The 23283-nt window shown below is 42.2% G+C and overlaps 2 protein-coding genes across 8 annotated transcripts in view; one reads left to right on the top strand and one right to left on the bottom strand.

Moving 5' to 3' along the window:
• Positions 1-16509, top strand: part of gdpd5b (glycerophosphodiester phosphodiesterase domain containing 5b) — a 51972-nt gene extending 35463 nt beyond the window's left edge. For 2 of the 7 annotated variants that reach the window (XM_034603357.1, XM_034603352.1), the window contains 10 exons: positions 2594-2739; positions 4065-4147; positions 6622-6772; positions 8518-8739; positions 9242-9399; positions 9486-9633; positions 11122-11204; positions 12461-12475; positions 13476-13588; positions 15215-16509. In XM_034603357.1, coding sequence (XP_034459248.1) covers positions 2594-2739; positions 4065-4147; positions 6622-6772; positions 8518-8739; positions 9242-9399; positions 9486-9633; positions 11122-11204; positions 12461-12475; positions 13476-13588; positions 15215-15300 — 1205 coding nt within the window. In that variant the 3' untranslated portion in view covers positions 15301-16509. Of the gene's footprint in view, positions 1-2593; positions 2740-4064; positions 4148-6621; positions 6773-8517; positions 8740-9241; positions 9400-9485; positions 9634-11121; positions 11205-12460; positions 12476-13475; positions 13589-13891; positions 14197-15214 lie in introns of all 7 variants that reach the window. The other 5 variants (XR_004615750.1, XR_004615751.1, XM_034603354.1 and 2 more) reach the window with 5 other exon arrangements.
• A 1577-nt stretch (positions 16510-18086) lies between these two features.
• hspa13 (heat shock protein 70 family, member 13) lies at positions 18087-22896 on the bottom strand. The gene is made up of 5 exons (XM_034603388.1): positions 22321-22896; positions 21894-22231; positions 21390-21603; positions 21033-21200; positions 18087-19736 (listed from the first exon to the last, which is right to left on the bottom strand). Exons 1-5 carry the CDS (start codon positions 22343-22345, stop codon positions 19156-19158), a joined length of 1326 nt encoding a protein of 441 aa, XP_034459279.1. The 5' UTR covers positions 22346-22896; the 3' UTR covers positions 18087-19155.
• Between the last annotated feature and the right edge of the window lie 387 nt (positions 22897-23283).

Here is a 23283-nt window from a genome sequence, read left to right as displayed (position 1 = left end):
TGACGCACACACAACACACACAGAGGCACAGGAAGAGTGGTGAATGATTAACACTTTGTGGACGGAGGCCAGGACCTCTACCCAGGGTGTCGGAGATAACAAACATTCTTTCAGTCTCATGTGATGTTTTCCCGCCCGGACACCTTGGATTGTTTTCTCCTCAGGTGCAGGACTCTCTCTGGGGATTAGCAGCACTGAACGTGTATTCTAACTCACACTGCTGTAGAATAGAACAGGTGTGAATACATTTGAAGTTAATTGTCATTTATGTACCAGGCTTATTGTATTCCGTAAAAATGATCGCCAGATATCTAAGGTATTTATTGTAAATGATGTTGGTCATGTACATTGTTTTTCAAAACTAAAACTAAGCTCAATTGGGAGCTCGGACAGCTCACATGGAGCATCGCATTTCCGGCAGACTCGCCACCATTTTTGAATTAAGTTTAAGGAACGAACACGGACGATGTCTTTCTTTTCCTTCATTTTTTACAGGATTTGTAAATAATCACAGCAGAAACCGGAAGACACGCAACACAGGCCTAAAAACTCTACCGCCACTAGTGTTTCGGGGGGTGTAATACCAGCAAGACTCACATACCTATGCACAACTATGAATGCTCTGCCCTTTGCGTAGGCTACCTGCGTAGCACGCAGAAGCATGAATTGGGCTTTACCATCCTATATCAATAAAGATGAAATGCCCAAATATAAGAAGACTCCTAATCTGTTTTGGAATATGAACGTGTTTGAAGAACACTCACCAACTAGAAATATACACCCACAGGACAGTGACCGAGGACAACTTATTCAGGCATTTGCATTCACACATAGTACTCGTCTAGAAAAGTTCAGGATTGTAAGTGCATTCCTGGACGCACCTTTAGTTAATATTAAGATACATTTTATTGATGATTTTACCTCCAGTGGGTTATATATAACTTTCTGGACAAGGCAGTTTCTGCCTTGTACTGTGAGAAACAAGGGTCTTTTGCTTTTGGAGATGTAGATGAGGTGGAAAGGTTTTGGCCTGATTCCTCCCACTGTAGCATCTCTGCTGTAATGCAGAATGGAGTCTGAAAACCAAGGAGTGTGTGTGGACTGTGAATCTCCTGTGTGTAACAAGAGTTGTCTCCTCAACCCCACCCCACAGCTGACCTTGAAACAAATACATTCCTGTTTGTGTGCGTGCGTGCGTGCGTGCGTGCGTGCGTGCGCACAAAGGGAGCACGCACACACACAAAGTGAGTCATTTGTAGCCTTCATCGCTTACTTACACTGATGTGGATGCAGGGAAGGAAGTGTATTGTGTGTCCTTGGCCTCTGATGTCAATGTCACTGGCTTCTTAGTGCAGCTATAGACAGTTGTGAACATTACCTATATTCACAGCCACTGCTTCCATCATACATCTGTTTGAAAACTGAATAAGAGTCCTAGATGTTGCATCAATTTTCTCTTTGTTAAAATGTTTCTCATCATTTTCCAATGATTCTCAGAGGTATGGCTTTATTTATTTATGTCTCAGAATATGAGCTGTATTTTTTACTGGTCACACAGGTGAAGATGATAACTGTTATCGGTCCTAGACTAAATATTACCAAGGCAGTTATTTGGCAAGATAATGTCATATTTTAGTATATTTATGTACTTGTGCAGTGCACATGCTAAACCTGCCTGGTTGTAATGGGCTTTTTGTTTGGCCTGTGGTGATGCTGGTTGCGTTTTTCTTTCTGAAACTGTAAAAGTGACCTGCAGTATTTGAAGACCAGCTGTGGGGCTCAGTCCACAGAACCCTCAAGCTACGCCACCACTTCACAAAGAGCTGTTCATCTGTTTACTTAAAGTTCTGTGACGTTCGACTCGGTATGCAGAACCCTGAACTGGAGAATTGGTTGATGTTGTAACAACCTCAATTACATTGAGAAGGACCAGCCACTGCTGCTCCAGAGCACTGGCTGCCTGTTTATTCAAAGTTAATTATATTGAAAGTATTGTGAACTATTGGGCTCCTGACAATATACATGCCAAGTGTAAAGCCAATAAGGTGAACGTTTCTAAAGATATGTGCTCCACATACAGACAGACGGAGAGAGATCTCTGTAATTATTAGGTGGATAAAAGCAAAAAAGAGACAGTACAAATTTGTATGTGATATATTTGTAACATTTTAAAAAATTGTTTGACATATTTTAAACCTACTTTTTTGATTTCTTGTTGGGAGTTACATCAGAGAATTTATGCCACGTGCATGTCTAGCTTTATAAGATGGGGTTGGGACTGGGTGGAGAGGTGAAACAAAGGTAACAGAATCTGGTCCATAACTCTCTGTAAATAAATGAGATATGACATTTTAATTAGTGATATTCTGAGGTGTTAGTGGGCAGATTTTTGATAGAGCCATGCTAGCTGTTCCCCCTGTTTCCAGTCTTTATGCTAGGCTATGCTAATATTTAATATACCGACACAGTGACAGTTGCATCAATCTTCTCATCTAAATCTCAGCAAAACAAGCTAATTGGATCTATACTTTCAACTTCTGCAATCGTATCTGGATATCAGATCAAACTATATTGTCATATGTATGTGCCCCAGTGTTCCAGGTGGTCGTCATGCTGCTGTATCTCAGTTTGTTACTGGGACTCTATGTGATGCCCATCTACATCACCTCCCCCTGCATCATGGAACACGCCTCTCTCAAACCCCGTCCTGACGTTATTGGTCTTCGGGGAGCCCCCATGGTAAGTCAGCTGACCTCTCTCATGCAATCAGGAGGTGGGAAACAGGCAAAGTAAATTGTATTACATATGCTCTTTCATTACCATACACTTTCAGCTATGTGATACTGGCTTCAGAGGGAATCAAACCCAAACCTTGGTGCCATTGATGACACTGAGGCTCTGTGAAATGGAGCCTCTAGCACCACTTGATTCTGATCTGGAGATAGCAGAGGAAAAACTCTGCTGCCTTTTATAGATATTTGTCCACCTCGTTTTTCATTAACTTTTCTTCTCTGCTCTTCCCAGAGCTATTCTAGTCTGTTAATGACCTCATGGTCCTGCAACTGAAAATAGTCCACAAACATTGGCCGGTCAGAGCTTGGAGCTTTCAACTGCCGGATGCATGGCAAGAATATATTACCAGCTGTATTCTGTGTATTTCTGGAAAATACACAGAATACAGAAGACATGCAGAGATCTCTCACTGATCCAATTTTAGACTCCAGATTACAGTTTTTAACAGGCTTCTGGTTAAGTTTGCTTTAGAAGGAGGATTTATTATGGTTTATGCAGACCTCATTTTAATTTTTCATATTTTGTTTATGTGCTTAGTTTAATGTAAACGCTTCTAAACCACTCCTAAAGAAGTATTAATGTACCTGGTAAATTAAACTTCTGAGTATTATACAACACTTGGAAGAAAAGGGAAGGTGGATTTTTGCTCCGAAACGCTCCTTGCTTTTTGTGGTATTTGCATAAAGCGATCGATCGTCACAGTGGAATCTAAACTTAGGAGTAGATCTGCGAGGCTGTAAGACTCTCACTGGAAAACTGAAAAAAAATCACATGACTTGACTCAGTTTCCCAGAAGGAATCTGTATTGATTATGGCATCATTCCCAGATATTAGCTTTACTCATGGGGTTTTCATGGGAAGATACATTTTTTGTAAGTGTTTAACCTATTGACTCTGTATTGAGCTAAACCTTGACTTGAAGAGAAAAAGATGACTGCCCGTTTTCATTTTCCACCATTTCTCTGTGTTCAGTGGAAGGAGTCCATGTTCATATACGTCATAATGTTTATGGTTTTCTTTTTACTTTGTAGATCTGTTTTGTGTTTTTCTCACATTTTGTTCATCAGTAGTAGGACTTCTAGGAAAGTCATCTATTAGGTCATTGTTACAGGAATAGGTTGTGTAATTGTGTGTTAGTTTTTACTGTGTGTGTGTGTGTGTGTGTGTGTGTGTGTGTGTGTGTGTGTGTGTGTGTGTGTGTGTGTGTGTGTGTGTGTGTGTGTGTGTGTGTGTGTGTGTGTGTGTGTGTGTGTGTGTGTGTGTGTTTCCAGCTGGCTCCAGAGAACACACTGTGGTCCTTCCAGCGAGCTTTGCAGATGAACGTCACTGGGTTGGAAGCTGATGTGGCTATCAGGTGTGCATACACACTCAAACTTGATCAATACAGCCATATGACAAAGCTTAAAAAATTAAGTATTATTTTTTTCTTCGTCTAGATTATGCCTCACTGATTTATTTCAATGACATCAGAATTCTGGTTTCCCTAAAACACATGCATACCAGTATTAAGCATTACGTACTATCAACCACAACACAATTTGTTGCTTTTGTTAACTGTCTACTCTGTCAATATAATGGAATGAGGTGGATTATGATTTCTGTCAGAAAAGACAAGTAATGGCTACGTGCTCTTTAGAAATGATGTGTCATCAAAGAGAAATGAATGAAGTAGTAATATTTCAAAATGTGACAAGAGTAACTGGACACACACTCAGGTTATTAACTGCTGAAGTCAGTCGATGGAGGCATTACATCACCAACATAATGGGAGGTGACAGGCTAAGCCCAGCGGGGCACACTTGGAGGAGGAGAGGGAGGTTGGAGAGTGGATACTATAGTGGTGTATGATGGATAGCGGCTAAACTTGTCATCTCATGCATGTGAAGTGATGGAGGAGGAGTTGTTGTGTAGGAGTAGGGGGGGGTTTGCTTTGTTGGCCCAGCTAGGGTGAGTGTTTGTTGGCCTGTATTTACCACTGCAGTGTGTTTCCGGTAAATGTCAGTACACTCTTACATGTTACCCAGCTGCAGACTGTGTGTGTGTGTGTGTTCGCCCGCCCGCCCGCCCGCCTCACTGTCGCTCTGGTTGTCATCAAGTCTAATTACTCAGAAGCTCACCTGTCAGCAATCTGCACCAATCACACAACCCTATATGGGACATAGTCAAAGCGCACAAACACACACACACATTCAAACTATGCCAAAACATTGTTTTGTTTTTTTCTCATGACTATATCACGTTTTCTTGCAGTATATAAAGCTATTGAGAGGCAACACATATTGTAAGGTTATGCAATGAGTATTATGAGATATAGCAAAAGTATTTCTCATAAAACGCTGTGATCCTTATTGGGCACCGTTATGTCAGGAGTTAACAGTTAACACACTCATATTGATAGAGAATTTTTTTTCTCTTCAGCTAAGTTTATAATGTCAGATATTAAAACAATCAGATGCCATTGTTGTCACTTTTTTTTGTCAGAATAACATCCTGATGATCATTTGGTATTCAAATATCCAGCAGCTTCATTTTCCAAAAAGTTTCATCCCAAAACGTTTGTCTCCTCTGCTCTCCTTTCAGTTTTTCTCGTTTGACATGATTTCATATTTTTGGTAATATATAATAATTGGGAGACAAGCACTGCTGCCTGTAAATAAACATTTATTATCCTTATTGTGACAAAGAAATGATGTATGTACCTAGAATTAAGGCACATGAATAAGAACATTAATGATGATAATTATAATAATAATACATTTTATTTATGGGCACCTTTCATGACACTCATGGACACCTTACATGTACAAATAATACAAATAAAAACAGACCAAACATAAATACAAAAAATATTGAACAACAGACTAATAAAAGAACAAGTAAATACAACAAATTAAACTGAGTACGCCAATCAGAAGAGGTGAGTTTTTAAACAGGATTTGAAGGTGGGGAGAGAGTCAGATTCACTGATGGCTTGTGGGAGAGAGTTCCAGAGTCAGGGGGCTGCAAGGCTGAAGGCCCTTGACCCCATGGAAGACAGCCGGGCAGGAGGTGTGTTGAGGAGCATGGAGGAGGAAGAGCAGAGAGTACGGGTGGGTGTGTAGTTGTGCAGGAGGTCAGAGAGGTAAGGAGGTGCCATGTTGTGGAGAGCCTTGAAAGTGAGGAGGAGAATCTTGAAGTCGATGCAGTATTTGATAGGGAGCCAGTGCTGTTGGAGGACAGGAGTGATGTGTTCGCTGAATGGGGTCCTGGTGATGATCCGGGCAGCTGCGTTTTGGACCAGTTGGAGTTTACGGAGGAGTTTGAGTGGGAGACCGGAGAGGAGAGAGTTGCAATAATCGATACGGGAGGTGACAAGTGCGTTGACAAGTATAGCTGTGCTGGTAGGTGAGAGAGACGGACAGAGTCGGTTGATATTGCGTAGGTGGAAATATGCAGACCTAGTGATGTTATTAATGTGAGATTCGAAAGATCGAGTGCTGTCAAGGACGACACCCAGACTCTTGACTTGGGGAGATGGAGAAACTGTGGAGTTGTCAACTGTAAGTGAAGAACTGTTACATTTGGCCAGAGTGGACTTGGTGCCAACAAGGAGAAGTTTTATTGCAGTTAAGTTTGAGGACATTTTGAGTGAATCAGGATTTGATTTTTATGAGGCAGTCAGAGAGGGAAGATGGTGGGAGGGCAATGTTGGGCTTGGTGAAAAGATAGAGCTGGGTGTCGTCCGCATAGCAGACATAAGTCTATTATTCATCAGTTCTATATACAATCTCCTCTTTCTTGCCTTTTTTTTACCTTCCTTTCCAACTCCAACCTGTCTCTGATCACTAGTGTGGACGGAGTGCCTTTTCTGATGCACGACCGCACGCTGCGGAGGACCACAGACATAGAGAAGGTTTTCCCAGAGAGGCAGATGGATGAAGCCGCACTCTTTAACTGGACAGATCTGCAGCAGCTCAATGCCGGACAGTGGTTCCTTAAGGTAGTTCTGGGTTGCTAAAGTCAACTGAATTATTTTATGGGTTATTTTAAAGCCATTTCAGCTTTTCACACAGCGTGACGTGCAATATAAGTCATAGGCCATTGAATCATGTTTGTCTAATTGATCTGCCATGACGGTTTCATCTAAACGCTGAGATCCATTTATGTTACAGAGATTCCCAGGGTCAAAGCATGCGTCAGAAAAATTATTTGTTTTAACCTGATGTGCCAGACTAGTGCTCCAGACAGGATGAGACAGACAAACAAGCAATGAAAAGTGTGTATAAATTAGGGATGTCACAGTGTCGAAATTTTCCCACGGGGCAATAAACTTGTGACAACAGCTGTGTTATCGGTCACACTGGACATTTAACAAGAAGACCGTCTAGTGATGTGGGCGCTGAAGCACAAAAATAAACTACATAAGTTTATGTCTATGAAAAAAATTTAACGACGTTGTGGCCGCTGGGCAAGTAATGAAATGGGTTTGTGCCTGAACACCATGTAACCAAGTGTAACACCGGTAACAACGGTAACAACCACTACCAAGGCAACCCGAGTGTACATACAGCCTGTCCTGTAGTGTGTTACAGGCTGCATTTTTCTATCCGAACCCGTCGGAGCCCGAGAGAAACTAATCGAGCCCGGGCCAAAACATTATTTTTTTTGTGTCCAAACCGAACTCAATCCCGATACAGTTAATATAACCTGCTCAGAGTATTTTTCACTTTATCCTTCACATGGTTATTAGTTGTTTTTCCTGATTACAGACATGTGCAGTGTAGAAAATGAACACAACCAACCTGACCAACCAGACTGGAACTCGCAAGTCATTTAAAAGTTAATGTCTTAACCGATGTCAAGTATCCACGCTCTACCTGCTACCCACAATTATTCTTACCAGCCTGCATCCATATGATTTACCATCTACAGGAAATGAAATGTGGAAATGAAACGGTGACATGACATTATCCATTATTCCTACTTACCCATTGCCTGCTCCTGCACCCTTAACTTCTTACTTAACTGCTTCTTTGTGGACTCTGTAATCCTTCATTAGTCAAGAGTTTGTACTCCTCTTGTCATCTTGCTTCCAAGCTACTGTGGTAAATAATCTCTGTAAAATCTGTTGTTGTTTGTTTGATATTTTCTTCTGAAACTGAAAATGAGATCGGACTGCTGCACAGACACACTTTGCTGCTCTGCCTCTGCTGTGTCAGTATTCGTTTGAATCTACATTATGTTCTCCTTTCAGTCTATTTACACTGCACATGCATACATTGTTGCTGGATATGTATTCCACAAAATACCATTATTACTTCTGTACAGTCACTGTCATTGTCAGTCTGATTTATCTGCCAGAACATGCCACATAATATGTCCTGATTGATTATTAAAAGTGTCATCAAAATGACATGATGAGGTGAAGCACATCATGGATGACCTAAAAAAGAAGCTTGTACGCTTTGACAAGGAGTGAGGGAGCGCTGAAGCGAGAAAGAATGTGAAGGAAATAAGGAAAAATAATCCTCTATTTTTTATTTCCTGTAGGCGTTGTCCAAACAGTCTACATCACATTAAAATAAATGCATTTATTCAAAGGAACAATTAGGATTATGAATGCATATATATTTCTCTTCAGGTTTCCAAAAACACAGTTGAATTTTTAGCAGTTGAAGCGTTGTTATGTTGTTTTGATCATATTTTAAACAGTAAAACTCCCTTATATGAGGTCCTGTGTTTTAGGATGACCCCTTCTGGACGGTGCACATGCTGTCCCCGCATGAGAAGACTCTGATTGCCAACCAGAGTGTGTGCAGCCTGGAGAAGCTTCTAAAGCTGTCCTCCTACCATAACAGCACAGTGGTTTTCAGGCTCAGGAGACCACCTCTGGAACACCCCTTGTACCACAGCTGGATCAACGACACACTGCATGCTGTGCAGCAGTCTGGGGTTCCTCAGAACCTGGTAGGTGTAGAGGAACCCAATCCATGGGCCAAGCACCCACAGAAGAATGTCTGGCTATTCATTCTGAACATATTTAATGTGATAGGATGATTGGAAATGTCAAATATTCCAAACTATAAATGTATTGATTATCTTTAACCACAGTTTTAATGCATGTATATGTTGAATATGTCACAAACATCTTTATAAACACTACCTATACCTGTTTCAAAGTAAACGCACTCAATGTTTCTGAGACTGAATCCATTCATTTGTCAAGGACTGGAGGATGCACAGCTTCATACCATAGATGCCTGGCATTTATTTAAGCACATAGACTTCTTTTATTAGTAGAAATGCAGTCGTCATGCCAGAAACCTCATGTAGCACCTCCGCAGCAGACACTCCCTGTGTGAACAACAGACGCCCGTAGCGCAGCTTCATTCGCTGCACATGTGACAAGTATGGCTGAGGCGTTAGAGACAGGTGTAACAGAGGGTTGTGTGTCCTGTGCTGTCTGCAGGTGATGTGGACTCCAGATGAGCACAGAGCTCAGGTGAGAGAGCTGGCTCCTGGTCTGATCCAGACTTCAGTGGAGAAACAGAGTCCTCAAAGTCTCAATCAGTCGGGCATCAGCAGGCTGCTGCTCAGATACAACCAGGCCAGCACACGGGAAATCAGGTGGGGAACACACATGTGATGGCAATTTAACACTTGTATTATGTTTTAAAACCAATGTGTTTAGATGTGTGTGTGATTGGTTTCAGTGACTTCTCTGAGAGCTACATCAACCTCACCCTCTACACTGTCAACGAGCCCTGGCTGTTCTCTGTGCTCTGGTGCAGCGGGGTGTCATCGGTTTCTTCAGAGGCTCCGCACATCCTCAAAAGGGTGCTTTACCCCATCGGGCGCATGGTAATTATGATAAAATACACTTTTATATGAAACCTTTTATTTTAAAATCCTTCAAAGTCTTCTTCCCTACATATGAGTCTGGACTGTAGACTCTATAAAATAGTTCTGAATAAACATGGATGTAAACTGCGACTTGATTGATTGGCAGTAATTTTAGATTAATCCAGATTTTTTTTTTAGATTCTCTGTTACCTCCGCCACGGAGGTTGTGTTTTCACCCCTTTCCGTTTGTTTCTTGGTTGGTTTGTATGTTTGTAAGAAAGAGTACAGATGCTATTAGATTATAATCAACACACAAGTGTTTCTCTGTTTCTGTAACGGACCACATTTCATTTTAAAATGCTAGACTCCTCCTGTGATGTGTTCATCTTCATTCATGTTTGCGCTTGCTATAAGCTCATGGTCAAGGTGTTGACTTTTGTCCTCAGCCTGTCTCCTCTCCTTCAGCTGCACCTCCTCTACATGACTTAATTAGATTTTTCTGGGTGATGTCAATTTGGGACCCTTGCTTTCCACTGAGCTCTTCCAGTGTGTTTATTACCTGCACTGAACAGGCTCGTCCTATTATTTTCCAGCACTCATCTGAAGTCCCGGGACAGTGAAAATACCTTTTTATTAAGAGCATCAATAAGCATAGTCACTGTAGCAGATCCTATAGAGAACAGCTCAACACTGCGTCTCTGTGGTATTGTTTCACCTGCCTCGTCTGTTCAGCGTGCCAGCCTGGTCTTCCTGTCTGTGTCGCCATATGGGAACTCAACATGACAACATGTTAATGTGACCCTGGCCCCCCTGCTGTGGTTCAGGGAGAGTTTGCACGGTGAATTTAGGTGAAACTAGAATGGCACTTGGTAGAGCGCACAGCTCCGCCAAGGCCCAATAGTCCCCTTAAATTCATTCAAGCTGCACCAAATATCTAACACTCGCAGGTATCTTTCCCCTTAATGTGCATGATATTTTTAATCAATATTCATGGATTATTCCCTGGAAAATAGATGAAAATATTAATTCCTGGATCCGCACCAGATTTGATGGGTTCTTCCCTGGCTCATACCACATCCTTCAACCTAGTTTGATGGAAATCTGTTATGCTGTTCCTGTGTAATTTTGCTTAAAAAACAATCCATCTGTCAAACTAATGGATAGGGGTGAAAACATAACCTCTTTGTCAAAGGTAATGTACATCTTTCTGTGGATGTTGACAAGAATGCACATTTCAAGACCTAATAACTTGTCCCAATGTAATTATAGAGGATTCAGCCATTAAGATCATATATTGTAGGACTAATGTACATATCATGTAAGACGGTTAAGATGATGCTTCTAACATAAGAGACTGTATGTTGATATATACTGCCATCCAGTGGTGGGTCTTGCTATAACATACTTTTGCAAAGTTCACACAAAACATAACTCAGAGATTCATTTTTACTAAGTATGTTCATGTAATGTGCGTGTGGCTGTTTGTGTGTGTTTGTGTGTTTCCAGAGACCACAGGATTACTGCCTGATGTGGGTGACTGCAGACCTCATCTCCTTTGCTGTAGTTGTAGGAATATTCATTTTCCAGAAGTAAGTACGGACACTGGGTGAAGTAGCTGTAGTAAAATCACTGAAGTGAGTTCTAACGCACAAGTTAATGTTTCTCAAATTCTATGCTGATGAAAGAAGTGGAAAGAAAATTGCGTGTGTGTGTCACTTATTGCTGCCAATTAACAAGAACCACTGTGTCTGGAACACATCATGAAAACTGCAGCTTATACCTAACAATTCTCTTCTCCTGTGTTTTCAGTATTTAAAAATGATTTGCTATAACACATACTTGTTATGTGGTTTTATAAGATGCATCTCAGCTGTCCTCTCCTGTGGTGTGACAGAGAAGATGTACTTTCTATGAGCATGTGTCCTCCTGGTTAAAGTGTATACACCCTTCCAGCATTTCTTTATTTAAGAGTTACTTAAAGATAAGTCTTTCTGTTTGAGAGCAGGATTTATGGATTTCATGTTCAGATGTCTGTCTAAATGTCCGAACCAGTAGAATGCCAGGTGTAGTGTTGACAAATGAAATAACCTCACCCTCATTGTGGTTACTTTGCTGTCGGTACTGTTACCAGAAAATACAGCGGGAAAAGAAAAAAAACTATTTGGTTTTATAGATGCTTGCAACAGTTCTCCCATAATATAAAAACTGGATTGAAATCCTTGGTGTTGCTGCTCCATCGTGACCAGCAATCTTCTAGACTCCTGCTCCATGAAGGTGTCGTCCACAACGGGGGCAGGACATTTTCATTCGCCATCGCTACACCTGGCATTCTATTGGTTGGGGAATTTTGACAAACGTAAACAAAATCCAAGAGCAGAGGAGAAATCCGAGAGCAGATGTTTCACGTGCGCACAGAAGCTGCTTGAGCACGAGAGGCGCTGAAGCTGGAGCGCAGGAGATCTGAGCACAAGCAGGGTATATTTGAGTGCAAGTGCAGGGTTTTAAGTGAGAGCGTTACAAAATCTGAACAAGATATTACTCCTGCTCGCAAACTGAAAGACCACACTCTTGATTGAAGAAAGGAAATAAACATTTATTTTCCTCTGTTGGAGAGCAGGAGAGTGTGATGGTCTGTCCTTCAGGGGCCGTGATTTTGTTTGTTTGTTTTCATGATGCGTTGCAGGTTTGCTCGGCTCAGTCCAGTTCAACAGTAGCTTCTGCTGGCTTCTAAACTGACCTCTCTTGTCTCCCGTCCTTTTTTTGTCCTTCCGCCTCTCCTTCCTCTTCCTCTGCCTGATGTGCATGCTCTTCTCCTCCTCTGCTGCATTCTGGCATCTTCTCTCAGCTATCACATGATCAGGTAACTGGGTCACGTCTTTCTGACCCAAAGTCTTCTACCTTTTCATCCTCTGTCTGTCTTCTGATTTCTTTATCCATCACTCTCTTCTTGGAGGCATTCTTTGTCTTCTGTCTTTTGTTGCTCTTTATTATAACATCATTCTCCATCAGATTTTTCTATCCACATTACTTATGTATTTATTTCCTCTCTCTTTCTTCTATGTATCTCAACTGAATCGTAAAGCACTGCTGCCACTTTCCTCTAGAGGGTCTTTATCCCTGTGGGCTGAAGATAACGCAGCACAAAATAGCCAGAGCATTTAGTCCCCAATGATATTTATTCATTTATTTTCCGTCTCATTAGCCAAAAGACTTAAACGTCCAAAATGAACGAAGGCCTCATCAGGGGAAGTGCCTCAGGACTGATGCTGATGAACTAAAGCCTCGCTTGTTTGCATTTCTGTTTTTGAATGCCTCTCTGCATTAGTCCTGATTTATTGTGACTAATGCTCGTCAGTTAAGTTAATTGAAATTAAGGCTGTTCATTTAAACAAGGATGTGATTTTCGTATACAGGAAATGACTCAGTCTTCCTCCTTGACTGACGTACTAATCCCAGATAGCGAGGGATTGATCCTGTCAGCGACTGTAAAAAGTTAATTAGCTGAATGCTGTCCTAATGTTTCACAGAACAGAGCAGAATGTTCTTTCATGATTATTCACAAGGCACAGTATTATATAGGCTTATAGCACATGCAGGAAAAGTCATAAATATGCCTAGACTGAATTGTCAGATCACATATTCAGTGTAGCAGCCAGTTTTAGAAGCACTCAAATTAAACAGATTTATTTGTCTCCATAAAACAGCCAGATTTTGTCAACTAACTCATTAGTTATTAAAAAATGTAAACTTTAACTTTCCACCTGTCGACCCTAAACTGCACATTTCGAGCAGAGGCCACAGCGTTTAGTGACGTCCTCATTGTCTCCAGGTGATTTCTAATGTAACATGTGACCCTGCAGGTATCGGATGAGTGGCATGCGCAGCTACAACCCTGAGCAGATCATGCTGAGTGCTGCCGTCAGGAGGTCCAGTCGAGACATAAGCGTCATGAAGGAGAAACTTATCTTTTCAGGTGAGGCCCTCACAAAGAAATGAAAATGTCCTCTTGTGCGTCTTTGTCGTTTGGTTTGTATTGTGTTGTTGTTTGGGCTCCTGAACTCAAAGACAGATTCCTCTCTTTTTACTTTATCCTTTAAATTTACCGATTTTACAAAAACAATCTCACACTTTTTCAACTTGAAGATGAGGAATGGGCCTTTTCTTGAGTTTCAGGTGCCCCACTAGCACGTGACTCCATCCCAGCATGAATCTGTCTGAGTGTCTGTGAATGTTCTCGCTCCTTCTTTTCCTCCTCTACCTCTCATCCTCATTGAAGGTCAGCCCCAGTAAAGCCGCCTGCCTCCTCCATCCTTCGTGTGTGATGTGCACCACCTCCTGTCCATCCTACCTCCTCTCCATCTCTTCACCAGCAGTGATTCTTCCATTTTTATTCCATGCATCCATTGCATCCCTCGTTACCTGCCACCTCTATGCCTATTATGCCCTTTCCAACCATTCATCCATCGCTTCACGCACCTTGTGATCTCCCCATCATTCCTCCCCGTGGAGACGTCGTTCTGTGTAGGGGAGTTTATAGACACCCTGTTCTGTCTAGACAGCCTGTAGTGCTGGGGGTGAAAGGTAAGCAATGTCAGCTGATCATCATTTCCTGTTTTGAATTTCAGTTTTGCACCCTATTACTACTTTTTCTTTGTTCACTAAAGCCCTTTTCAGACATGAAAATCTTCAGAAAATTGGAGTTTTCTTTTTACATATCAAAAATACAGCAGGAGACTGTCCAGGTCAGATGCTTTCACAACAACAGAAACATTTTCAAAAGAAAGGATATGATGTTTCAATTCAGCTGCAGAAATTACGTGTTTTTGTTTACAGCACATCGAAACAGGCATCAGCAGATATAGCTCTCGAATGTCCTTGTCTTTCCATGTTGTCATTTTACTCAGTCTTTTTTTTTTACTGTTTAACGTCTGTCGCATGTTGGATACATCATCGGCATGCCTTCAATTTTCTGGACATTTTCCTGCTGTATTCTCAGGTCTTATATCTTGTTCCCTCCCTGGATATTCATTTTTCAACCATCTCTCTACGGTCACTCTCAAAATGATTTTGTTCCTCCATTATCTCAGATAAATGTGAGTTCATGTCATGACACTGTTTCATCTTGGTCAGAAACCCTGCTTGCTTTTCTCTCTCTGAAGCTCGAATGGAAGAAGGTCCTGCCTCCAATAGCCAGAATAGGATAGGTGTATTAGTCCTCACCCCAAGTAGCGATTTCACTCCAGTCGCGTAGAGGTTCAACAGACTATCAGGGTACTTTTAAATGTAGCTACGCTACTAAACTATTAGTTATTATGAGAAGAAGAAGTAGGATGCTATGATGATGATAAAGTACAGCAGCAGATGGAGCTAATGCACCTTGATGTTGGTTGCCACCTGCCAATAAAGTGAACAAAGAAGAAGAAGCTTGTAGCTGTCACATGGGCTCATTCGGACGTTAAAATTTAATTAAAACATCCAGTTCATTTCATGTCTGGAAGCAGCTTTATTGACCAAGAGTGATAATGTTTATGCAAACAAGAGTTTAAAATTGTATTATAGTTTACTGACTTTTTTTGTTTTATCCTTTGGTGCCCTCCAGAGGTGGGAAACGGAGTTGGCAGTGCTGAGGAGCTGTATGCGGACAATGACTGCGACTACTACACCAATCAGGGCATCAGCCAGTGATTGAAACTGAGCCCTGTGTGGATCTGCTGTGGCGTGATGGAGACAACAACACTCTGTGTTCAAATCATTACTGTTTTTATTCAATGTGAGGTCTCCCCTCTGTCCTACTGATGAACTGACAGATATGCTGTATAGGAGAAAACAACCACCCAGTTGTTATGTGTACATTCTGTAAATAAGTTTTTTTTTTTTGCTTGTCAGATTTACTGTCTATCACATAGGACGATACTTTTTATTAAAAGAATTCGCCAAATCCGAGGCCGAGAGGCCCCCCAGGCTACCATCGCCTGCTTCTCTTCAAAACTTTGTTTCCAGATTCTTTATTTTAAGCAGTTTATTGCTGCGAGCAATGTAAATGATATTGTTCTCTTTGTAGATTAATTTATTTTTAAACAAGGATTTTTAAAATCCTTTATTGCCGCATGAGACGAAAAGCTTCATCCCTCGTTATGCTCCTGCCTTCTGTCACCACTCTGCTGTGCTGCTGTTCATAATGGACCGAATATTACTATTTATATTTAAAGAGAAGAAGAAAAGAACACAGACAATTTGTTTACAGAGATCCTGCCTTCTCCAGGTGACGTATGTAAGATGATTCCTTTGATCGAGGCTGAATGAAAAGCGCCGCCCTCTGATCAGTGCATGTTACAGTAACCATCATATCAGACTTGTGTGAGCTGTGCTTCCCCTGTTTTACAGGAGGACCTGGTGAAAATGGTTTGGGGTGGAGATATTTGATGTCTTTTAGTGGTTAATGTGTTACGGATAATACCTTCTTTTTTTTTTTTAAAAGATGTGTATTGAGTGTGTCCTGACTGGATATGTATTTTTTTTACCCTGTGTGCAGTGCTGTGTTGAGTGTGTTGTTGTACAGGAAAAGTGAACCAATGTTAGAGATGCTCCAGCCGACTACACGTTACATTTTAACAATGTGACAGTTTAATATTACGGCAGGAATAGTCATTTCACTTCACACACGTTCTCTGGGCTGCAGTAGAGTGTGTGTCGTGCTGAGGAACTTCTCACTGTTGGTGTCTGGATGCTGAATGCTGTAATGTAAATGAAGTGGGTACTAAATGTGAAAGTGAAGCTCCAAGCTCGCAGAAGGGACACGGCTTCAGGTGTCACAGGGTCAAGACATTGGTTGCCTTTTGTGTTGACTTCTTTTCTGTGCCTCAGAATTAAACATTAAAACATTTTAAAATACAAGAGCTCACTTGTGGTGATTGTTCGGTTTGTATATCTATTTGTTTAGCATTTTCATGCTTAACAAATTGTGTGTTTTGTCCATACGCATTAAAATGTATTCTAAACTATTTTAATGTCGTAGGCCACTTTTGATCTTGTGGCCAGAACAAAATGGATGTTAGCCTAAAGTGGCCCATGTGGTAAAGGGTGGATATGGCACAAACAGTACACAACTAATGTGTGCCACATCTGGTTGAGATGCAGTATTGCCATGGCTAATTACTTGTGGCCCAGCTCTGGCAAACAGGAGCGGACTGCCAATGCGCCATCTACAAGTTTCAAAGGGGTCTTTTTTACTTCTAAGATTGTGTTTTAGAAGTTATTTGGCAAAATAAAACACATTTTCGGGGGGTTTGCTAACAGGCACTACAGCATGTGCTCAAGAGGAGCTGGGGATCACCAGGTCTGTGTGACAAACCAATAATAGAACTCATGTGGCTCAGTCGAGTGGTGGCGAGCATGAGATTTGCTCCAGCTAACCCTAACCCTCCAGCTACAGGTAAATTGCCTGAAATGGGTCTTTCCAACCAGTAGACAAAAAAACCTAAAGATGGACTACGTGTTTTTTCTGCAGACGTGGCAACCCTGCTGAGGATCAATGAACTTACGTGTCACTCTACCACCTGAACTACCATCTCACTGTGAACCTGGAGTTATGTTTGAGTGTGTGAAGAACTTAAATTTGATCTAGAATAGATCGGCCACAAAATACAGTTGGTTTAACTTTTTCTCAAAATAAACACACACTGGAGAAGCAGAGAAATGCAGTTTTAATTGGTCATAGCAAATTAACTTCACTTCCTAGGTGGATAGACCGACAATGAGTTACACTTGAAATACAAAAATAGTTCGTTTGTTTTTTAGTCTCTATTTCCATAGACAAACAGTATCTCTACAGTATCAAATGCAAAATATGCAGCCTCATATTGCTTCATCTTAATTGAAAGCTCTTCTTCATTTGATGAAAATGAAATGAAATGAAATAAAATAAATACACCTACTCATGAATGAGTAAAAAAAACTTGATGGTTTTACAGGAATGTGGTTACTATAAGTTCTCGGTGAGAAAGGTTGATACTCACTGGATATTCTGTATTTCAGAGATAGAGTTCTGGGTTTCACTCCTTCAAAGAAAGAGCTTTGGAACAGAAATGGAATTTAGCCTCCATGATGGATCAATAACCAGCTTAACGTCCACCAGAGTCAATGCAGGTGAACCATCTTCATGCTACAATATTAAACAGATTCATCAGATTTCAGGCACTGATCAAACATCTTGTGTGTGACAGTAACATGTTTCTCAGTATCAAATATGCGAGGCAGCAGTAAGCAATGCTTTGGTCCTTCTGTGGAGTCGAGCTTCTCTTCCTACAGCAGCAAACACAACCTGGGGTTCCAAACACTCACGTGCAGTGTTGTGCAAGTCAATTCCCTTTAAATAAAGCAATCACAGAGAAGCATAATGCACAAGCAAGTCCTGATATACGACAGGGAAAAATACATCATAATATAAACATGAACAAAGTCATAATACTGTTACAAAAATAAAGTAATTGCTTTATTTTCAAGTTAAACCTTAGTAAAGGCTTCACATATAAGAATATACTTCTTGCTCAATAGCACCACATTATCATAAGTATTATTCACATATTACAACTTTATTCTTGTAATATTACAATTTTCTTCTCGTAAGCGACTTTCTTCAATGTGAACATGATACAGTGTTGTACTGAAAAGTGCAGCACTAAAAGTAAATTTACTCATGGTGCAAATGATTTCAGCAGTCTCATCTGTTTGCTGCCGTCTCTGCACCTGACCAGGATTCATTGGTTATCAGGTGAGCAGTCTAATCAGTATTACGGTGAAATTGTATTAAATAACTCGTCTACGTATTTGCATGACTTCCAGTGGACATGGGATCATGTCAGGGACCTGGACAAAGGCCTCTGTCTGAACCACCAACTCACGGCTGTTGGGTTCAGACTATAGCAGCTTTCTGAAAAGGCACAAACACACTGTACATCTGCCTTCAATGAGAAGATGTGAAAAGGGATTTAAGGCCTGTAAAACACCTTCACTCATACATACATACATACATACATACATACATACAGAGCCATACTGTTAATGAAATAAATAAATAAATAGCTGATGATGATGCACTGGTTCGTCTTTACGTTCTTTAAACCAGTGGTGGTTCCCTGAATCAAACACCATCTAAGTATCTACCATCACTCAGCATCATGGGTGTAGCTGAACAGATCAGTAGACACACGACAGAGAAATGTCTCTTTCACATTTCAAGGTCTCGCTGTGTTACATACAACAAAAGCAGCCGTCACTGTGAAATGGGAGGGGAATGTTGACTTCTGCAGATTATATCAATCACTACACGTCAAATAGGAATGTCGGCATGTTTCATTACACAATCTGCATTTGTTTTCTTCTGTTACCGAAATCTCTCACGAACAAGGAAGCAGGACACAAGTTGAAAACCAGAATGTCTTGTGTGTGATCAGCAATATTGACATTAAGCACATTAGAGACATCTGACACAGCGAGGATTCTGTGGCCAGTCTGTTTCATCCCTTTTTATCTTTGTGAAGATTAGCTGAAGTTCGTCTTGCGCAGGTGCCTATTGGGGATTTCGATAGCGCTCACTTGCAGTGGCCAGGAGCCGCCCATGATGCCCGCCTGAAGGGCCACACCTGTTACCACAGCCAGGTCAGGGTCGACAGATGTGTTGGGCTCCTTCCCAAAGTACTCAGCAATCAGCCTCCTGATCCGCGGGATCCTCGTGGAGCCTCCGACCAGAACGATCTCATCTACCTCCTCTTTCGCCAGGCGGCCTTCAGCCAACACCGTCTCAACAGGAGCCAGGATCTTCTTGAAAAGGTCCTCGTTGAGCTCCTCAAACAGCTCACGATGGATCAGGGCCTGGAAGAGAACCGGAGCAGGAACGGAGCCTTCGGGCGACTCCGAGCTTCCGTGGGTTTGAAGGAGCAGCGGCACTGTGATGGTGACGCTGGGCTGGAGGGTGAGGTTGAGCTTTGCAGCCTCCACAGACTGTCGGAGACGGTGAATGTCCTCTTTGAGAGTGGGTGGGACGCCAAACTCTTGCCGAACTCGCTCTGTGGCGTACTGGAGCAATCTCTGGCTGAAGTCTTGACCTCCCAGCTTGTTGTTTCCTGCAAAAACCCCATCAGCTTATTTACAGTGTTCAGTTCTCTTCAGAGAAAAAAAACACACAAACACTTCCTCAAACCAAAAAAAGGTTTGTTCTTTCTTCACATCAGACAAACCAGGTGACAATTATGACCCCAAATAATAGCTGTTGAACCAACTTCAATTAAGAACAAAATAATGAATGGTGCTTTTGAAGAAGCAGTCCAAAAGATATTTATTTCAATAAATGTCTGTAAAATTACTTTCTAAATTCTATATCCACATTACTGTGACATCAACTCCACTACACTACCCCGCAGTTTTAGAGCTAGAACGCTGCTTGCCCCATTTAGTCTCGACGGGCAGAAACTGAGACGTTTAGAAACAATGACGCAGTTAAATTCTGCATTTTACAACATGACAACTGCTTCTTGCATAAGAGAGAAGCTATCATTTGACCTATACGTGTCCATGGGGACATGCGTGCCTTCCTGTTCTCAGTGTACACAAGTGGTCATGTAATAAGTGAGACAGTGAGCTTAGCACTTAATGCTACTGCTCATTAAAATGTTTTTTGGCAGAGGATCAGTCATTGCAGGGAGTAACCAAACAATAAGATGAAGAGCTGCATGCGACAGGCGACACACCTCCAACTTTCATAACCAACTAATCTCCCTGTGTTATGTGCAGCATGTGATCAGATCATTGTTGCTGATGGAAAACAGCCAATACTTTCTGACTGCTTTATTAAAACAACATTAGTTTGTTTGGCTGAGGCCAGTAATCTGTGACCTGTTGTATCAAAACACAGTTGCTGTTACCACCACAAACTACAGGTGTCGCCAGACAACCAGGACTGTTGTAGCAACATCTGTCATGAGAGATCCAATAACAAGTGGTCGGCGTTTAAATCCAAATGTGTCCTGAAGCGTCTCCTGTGATAAGATCTCACTTCCCCGCTCTATTTGCAAGTTAATATGTACGTTTCTGTTCACAATGACCAAATTCTGTGTTTTTTAACCAGTCTTGAGTTTAAGGATGTGTCCCATGACAAAGTGTCTGTGTCACCACAAGCGAGTGATAAGTGAATAAATGTTGTTGATGCAGCTCTATGAGAGATTTCACCTAACTGAAAACAAATACAAATCCTTATGTAGTCAGTGTTGATATTATGGCCACAAATTAAAGTTTGGACACAGAGAGGAGTCTGTTTGTGAAATTGAAGCGGGTCAGAGGACATCTTGTCACTATAGGCCTTTGCTGTGCAACTACAATGAGTTCATGTCACTTCCTAATTACTAGAGCAGTGAAGCACCTACCTGCCATGGCTCTGGTGAAGAACATGCCTCCCTGTTTGTTAAGCAGAGACACATCCAGTGTTCCTCCCCCGAGATCGACCACCAGCACGTTAGAGACGTCCACCTTGTGCAGGCCGTAGGCCATGGCAGCAGCCGTGGGCTCGTTGATCACTCGCAGGATCTCCAAGCCTGCAAGACAGTAATGATGGAGTTAGTGTGAACATTATTCCAGTGACATATTGTGTATGGACCTTGTATGTTTGATGACTCTGGGAGAGAAAAGCTATCAAGGATCTCAAGTGAGTTTTAGACTAAGGTGTCTGATGTTCTGTTTTGTCAGGACATCTAACATCCTTAAGAAACTGTTAAAGGACTGACCGGCGAGGTTGGCGGCCTTGACGGTGTAGTTCCTCTGTCTTTCATCAAACTCTGCAGGCACAGAGATGACGGCTTTCTGGATGGGCACACCCAGCTGCCTCTCAGCCATCTTTCTCATCTTCAGCAACAGCCTGGAGCTGATGAACTCTGGGCTCACGGTGAAGGTTACAGTGGTGGAGATCAGAAACTCTGCACTTCCATTGTTGTTGATCACCTGCAGGAGGAGGAGTCAGAGAGAGAGTGAGCAGGGAGGAGAGATTTCAGTAGATCAGATCAGGAGGAATACATCAAAAATGTTTTTTAAACAAATGCATTGTATTTAAGTGTGTGTGTGTGTGTGTGAGAGAGAGAGAGAGAGAGAGAGAGAGAGAGAGAGAGAGAGAGAGAGAGAGAGAGATCCTATTGAATTCATAAACGAGTTTCATCAATGAAATCAGCCTGGTTGTAAATCTACACCACAACCCAGCGGCCACTGCTCCCCCCCCCCCCCCCCCCATTACCCACCTTAAAAGGGTAGCGGGCGCTCTCCTGTTCCATCAGCGGGTCAAACATCTTCCCGATGAACCTCTTGGCGTCATAAACGGTGTTCTGTGGGTTGGTGTCGGCCAGCTCCACGGCATCGTGTCCGGCCAGCACCTCAGTGGTGGTGAAGGAGACGGCGGAAGGGATGCTCTTCCTCCCCGCTTCATCCGCCAGCACCTCCACCTCCCCGCTGCCCGGGTGGAAGACGCCCACCGAGCAGAAGGTGGTGCCCAGGTCCAGGCCGATGACTCTGGGTTTGGGAGGAGGAAGGTACTGCTGGCCCAGGTATCCTGCCAGGAACAGGGCCAGGATGACGGAGCCTGCGGACCCATGACGACACAGTTAGCTCATGTGTTAGCATCCAAACACCGGCGAGTTACCGGGAGGAAAGATATCTCCCTTAACTTACCGATCATAGAAACTTCTCCGGACATTGTCTCACACTGTTGCGAAGCCTCGCGCCGCTGAAACGTCACAATATGTCGGTATCAGTTGCTTCAGTTCCGTTTAAATTACGCGAAGCTTCAACAGCTGGATGAGAATTCTTCAGACCAGCACTTAAACACACGTCAACGCTGCATGGCCCCCGGTGCTTTCTGGGTAATGTAGTTTAGCACGTTTAGTTTAGCACGTTCTCCTAGAATAGCGAAGCAGATTTGAGCTCAATACTACATCTCCCATCAAGGCTTGCGACACGTGACGTACTCTAAAAGGTTTCGAGACGTGTCCGTGTTTTCAGCCAACCAGACAGAGCCTAAACAGTCCAGGTTAAAAAATATGTTATTTATAAAGATAAAAAATGAAAAGCACATTAAAACTAGGGCTGCGAGCAGGACTGTGCGGACCCGAGCACTTTCGAACTCTGCACCTGATGCGGCCGCGGGAGAGCGGTCGGGGACCGGGCGAAATGGATAAACTCTTCACTTCCTGTGTCCGTCACGCAACGCCGAACCACGCCCACTAATCACGCACAGTCCCCACCATCAAGTGCAGACCACATGGTGGAAATTTTATGTACATCTAATTTAAGTTGTAAAACGAGGCTTACTTCCTCTTGCCAGTAGGTGGGGCTATCACTATCACTACATACAGACTAATAGATCTGTTCAGGTCAAAAACACTTGTTGATTCTCTTCAGATCGTATAAATCTTTCACCTTTGCAACATCTAAGACATCAGAGGAATCTACGACCACTGACACTATACAGATACAACCACCTTGTGTTTTGATGGCGTGTAATCAAACTTTGACCCTACGCCACGGTCACACCGTGTGACAAAAACTCTAAAATCTAGGTAGTTTTAATCTCCATGTTGTTGAGATGACCCTGATTGAAATTGAAGTTGATCTGATGAAAGCTCTAGGAGACAA

Source organism: Hippoglossus hippoglossus, chromosome 13 (genome assembly GCF_009819705.1).
Source record: "Hippoglossus hippoglossus isolate fHipHip1 chromosome 13, fHipHip1.pri, whole genome shotgun sequence".
In the NCBI taxonomy this organism is placed as follows: Eukaryota; Metazoa; Chordata; class Actinopteri; order Pleuronectiformes; family Pleuronectidae; genus Hippoglossus; species Hippoglossus hippoglossus.
The sequence above is the reverse complement of the archived record's forward strand: the minus strand, read 5'-3'. Positions and strand labels throughout refer to the sequence as shown.

Coding starts and splice junctions, on each gene's coding strand:
- hspa13 (XM_034603388.1), bottom strand. CDS start 22,345: ATGTCCGGAGAAGTTTCTATGATCG. Junction 22,232..22,320: donor CGGAGAAGTTTCTATGATCG/GTAAGTTAAGGG, acceptor ATGGGTCCGCAG/GCTCCGTCATCCTGGCCCTG. Junction 19,737..21,032: donor CTTCACCAGAGCCATGGCAG/GTAGGTGCTTCA, acceptor GGGTTTTTGCAG/GAAACAACAAGCTGGGAGGT.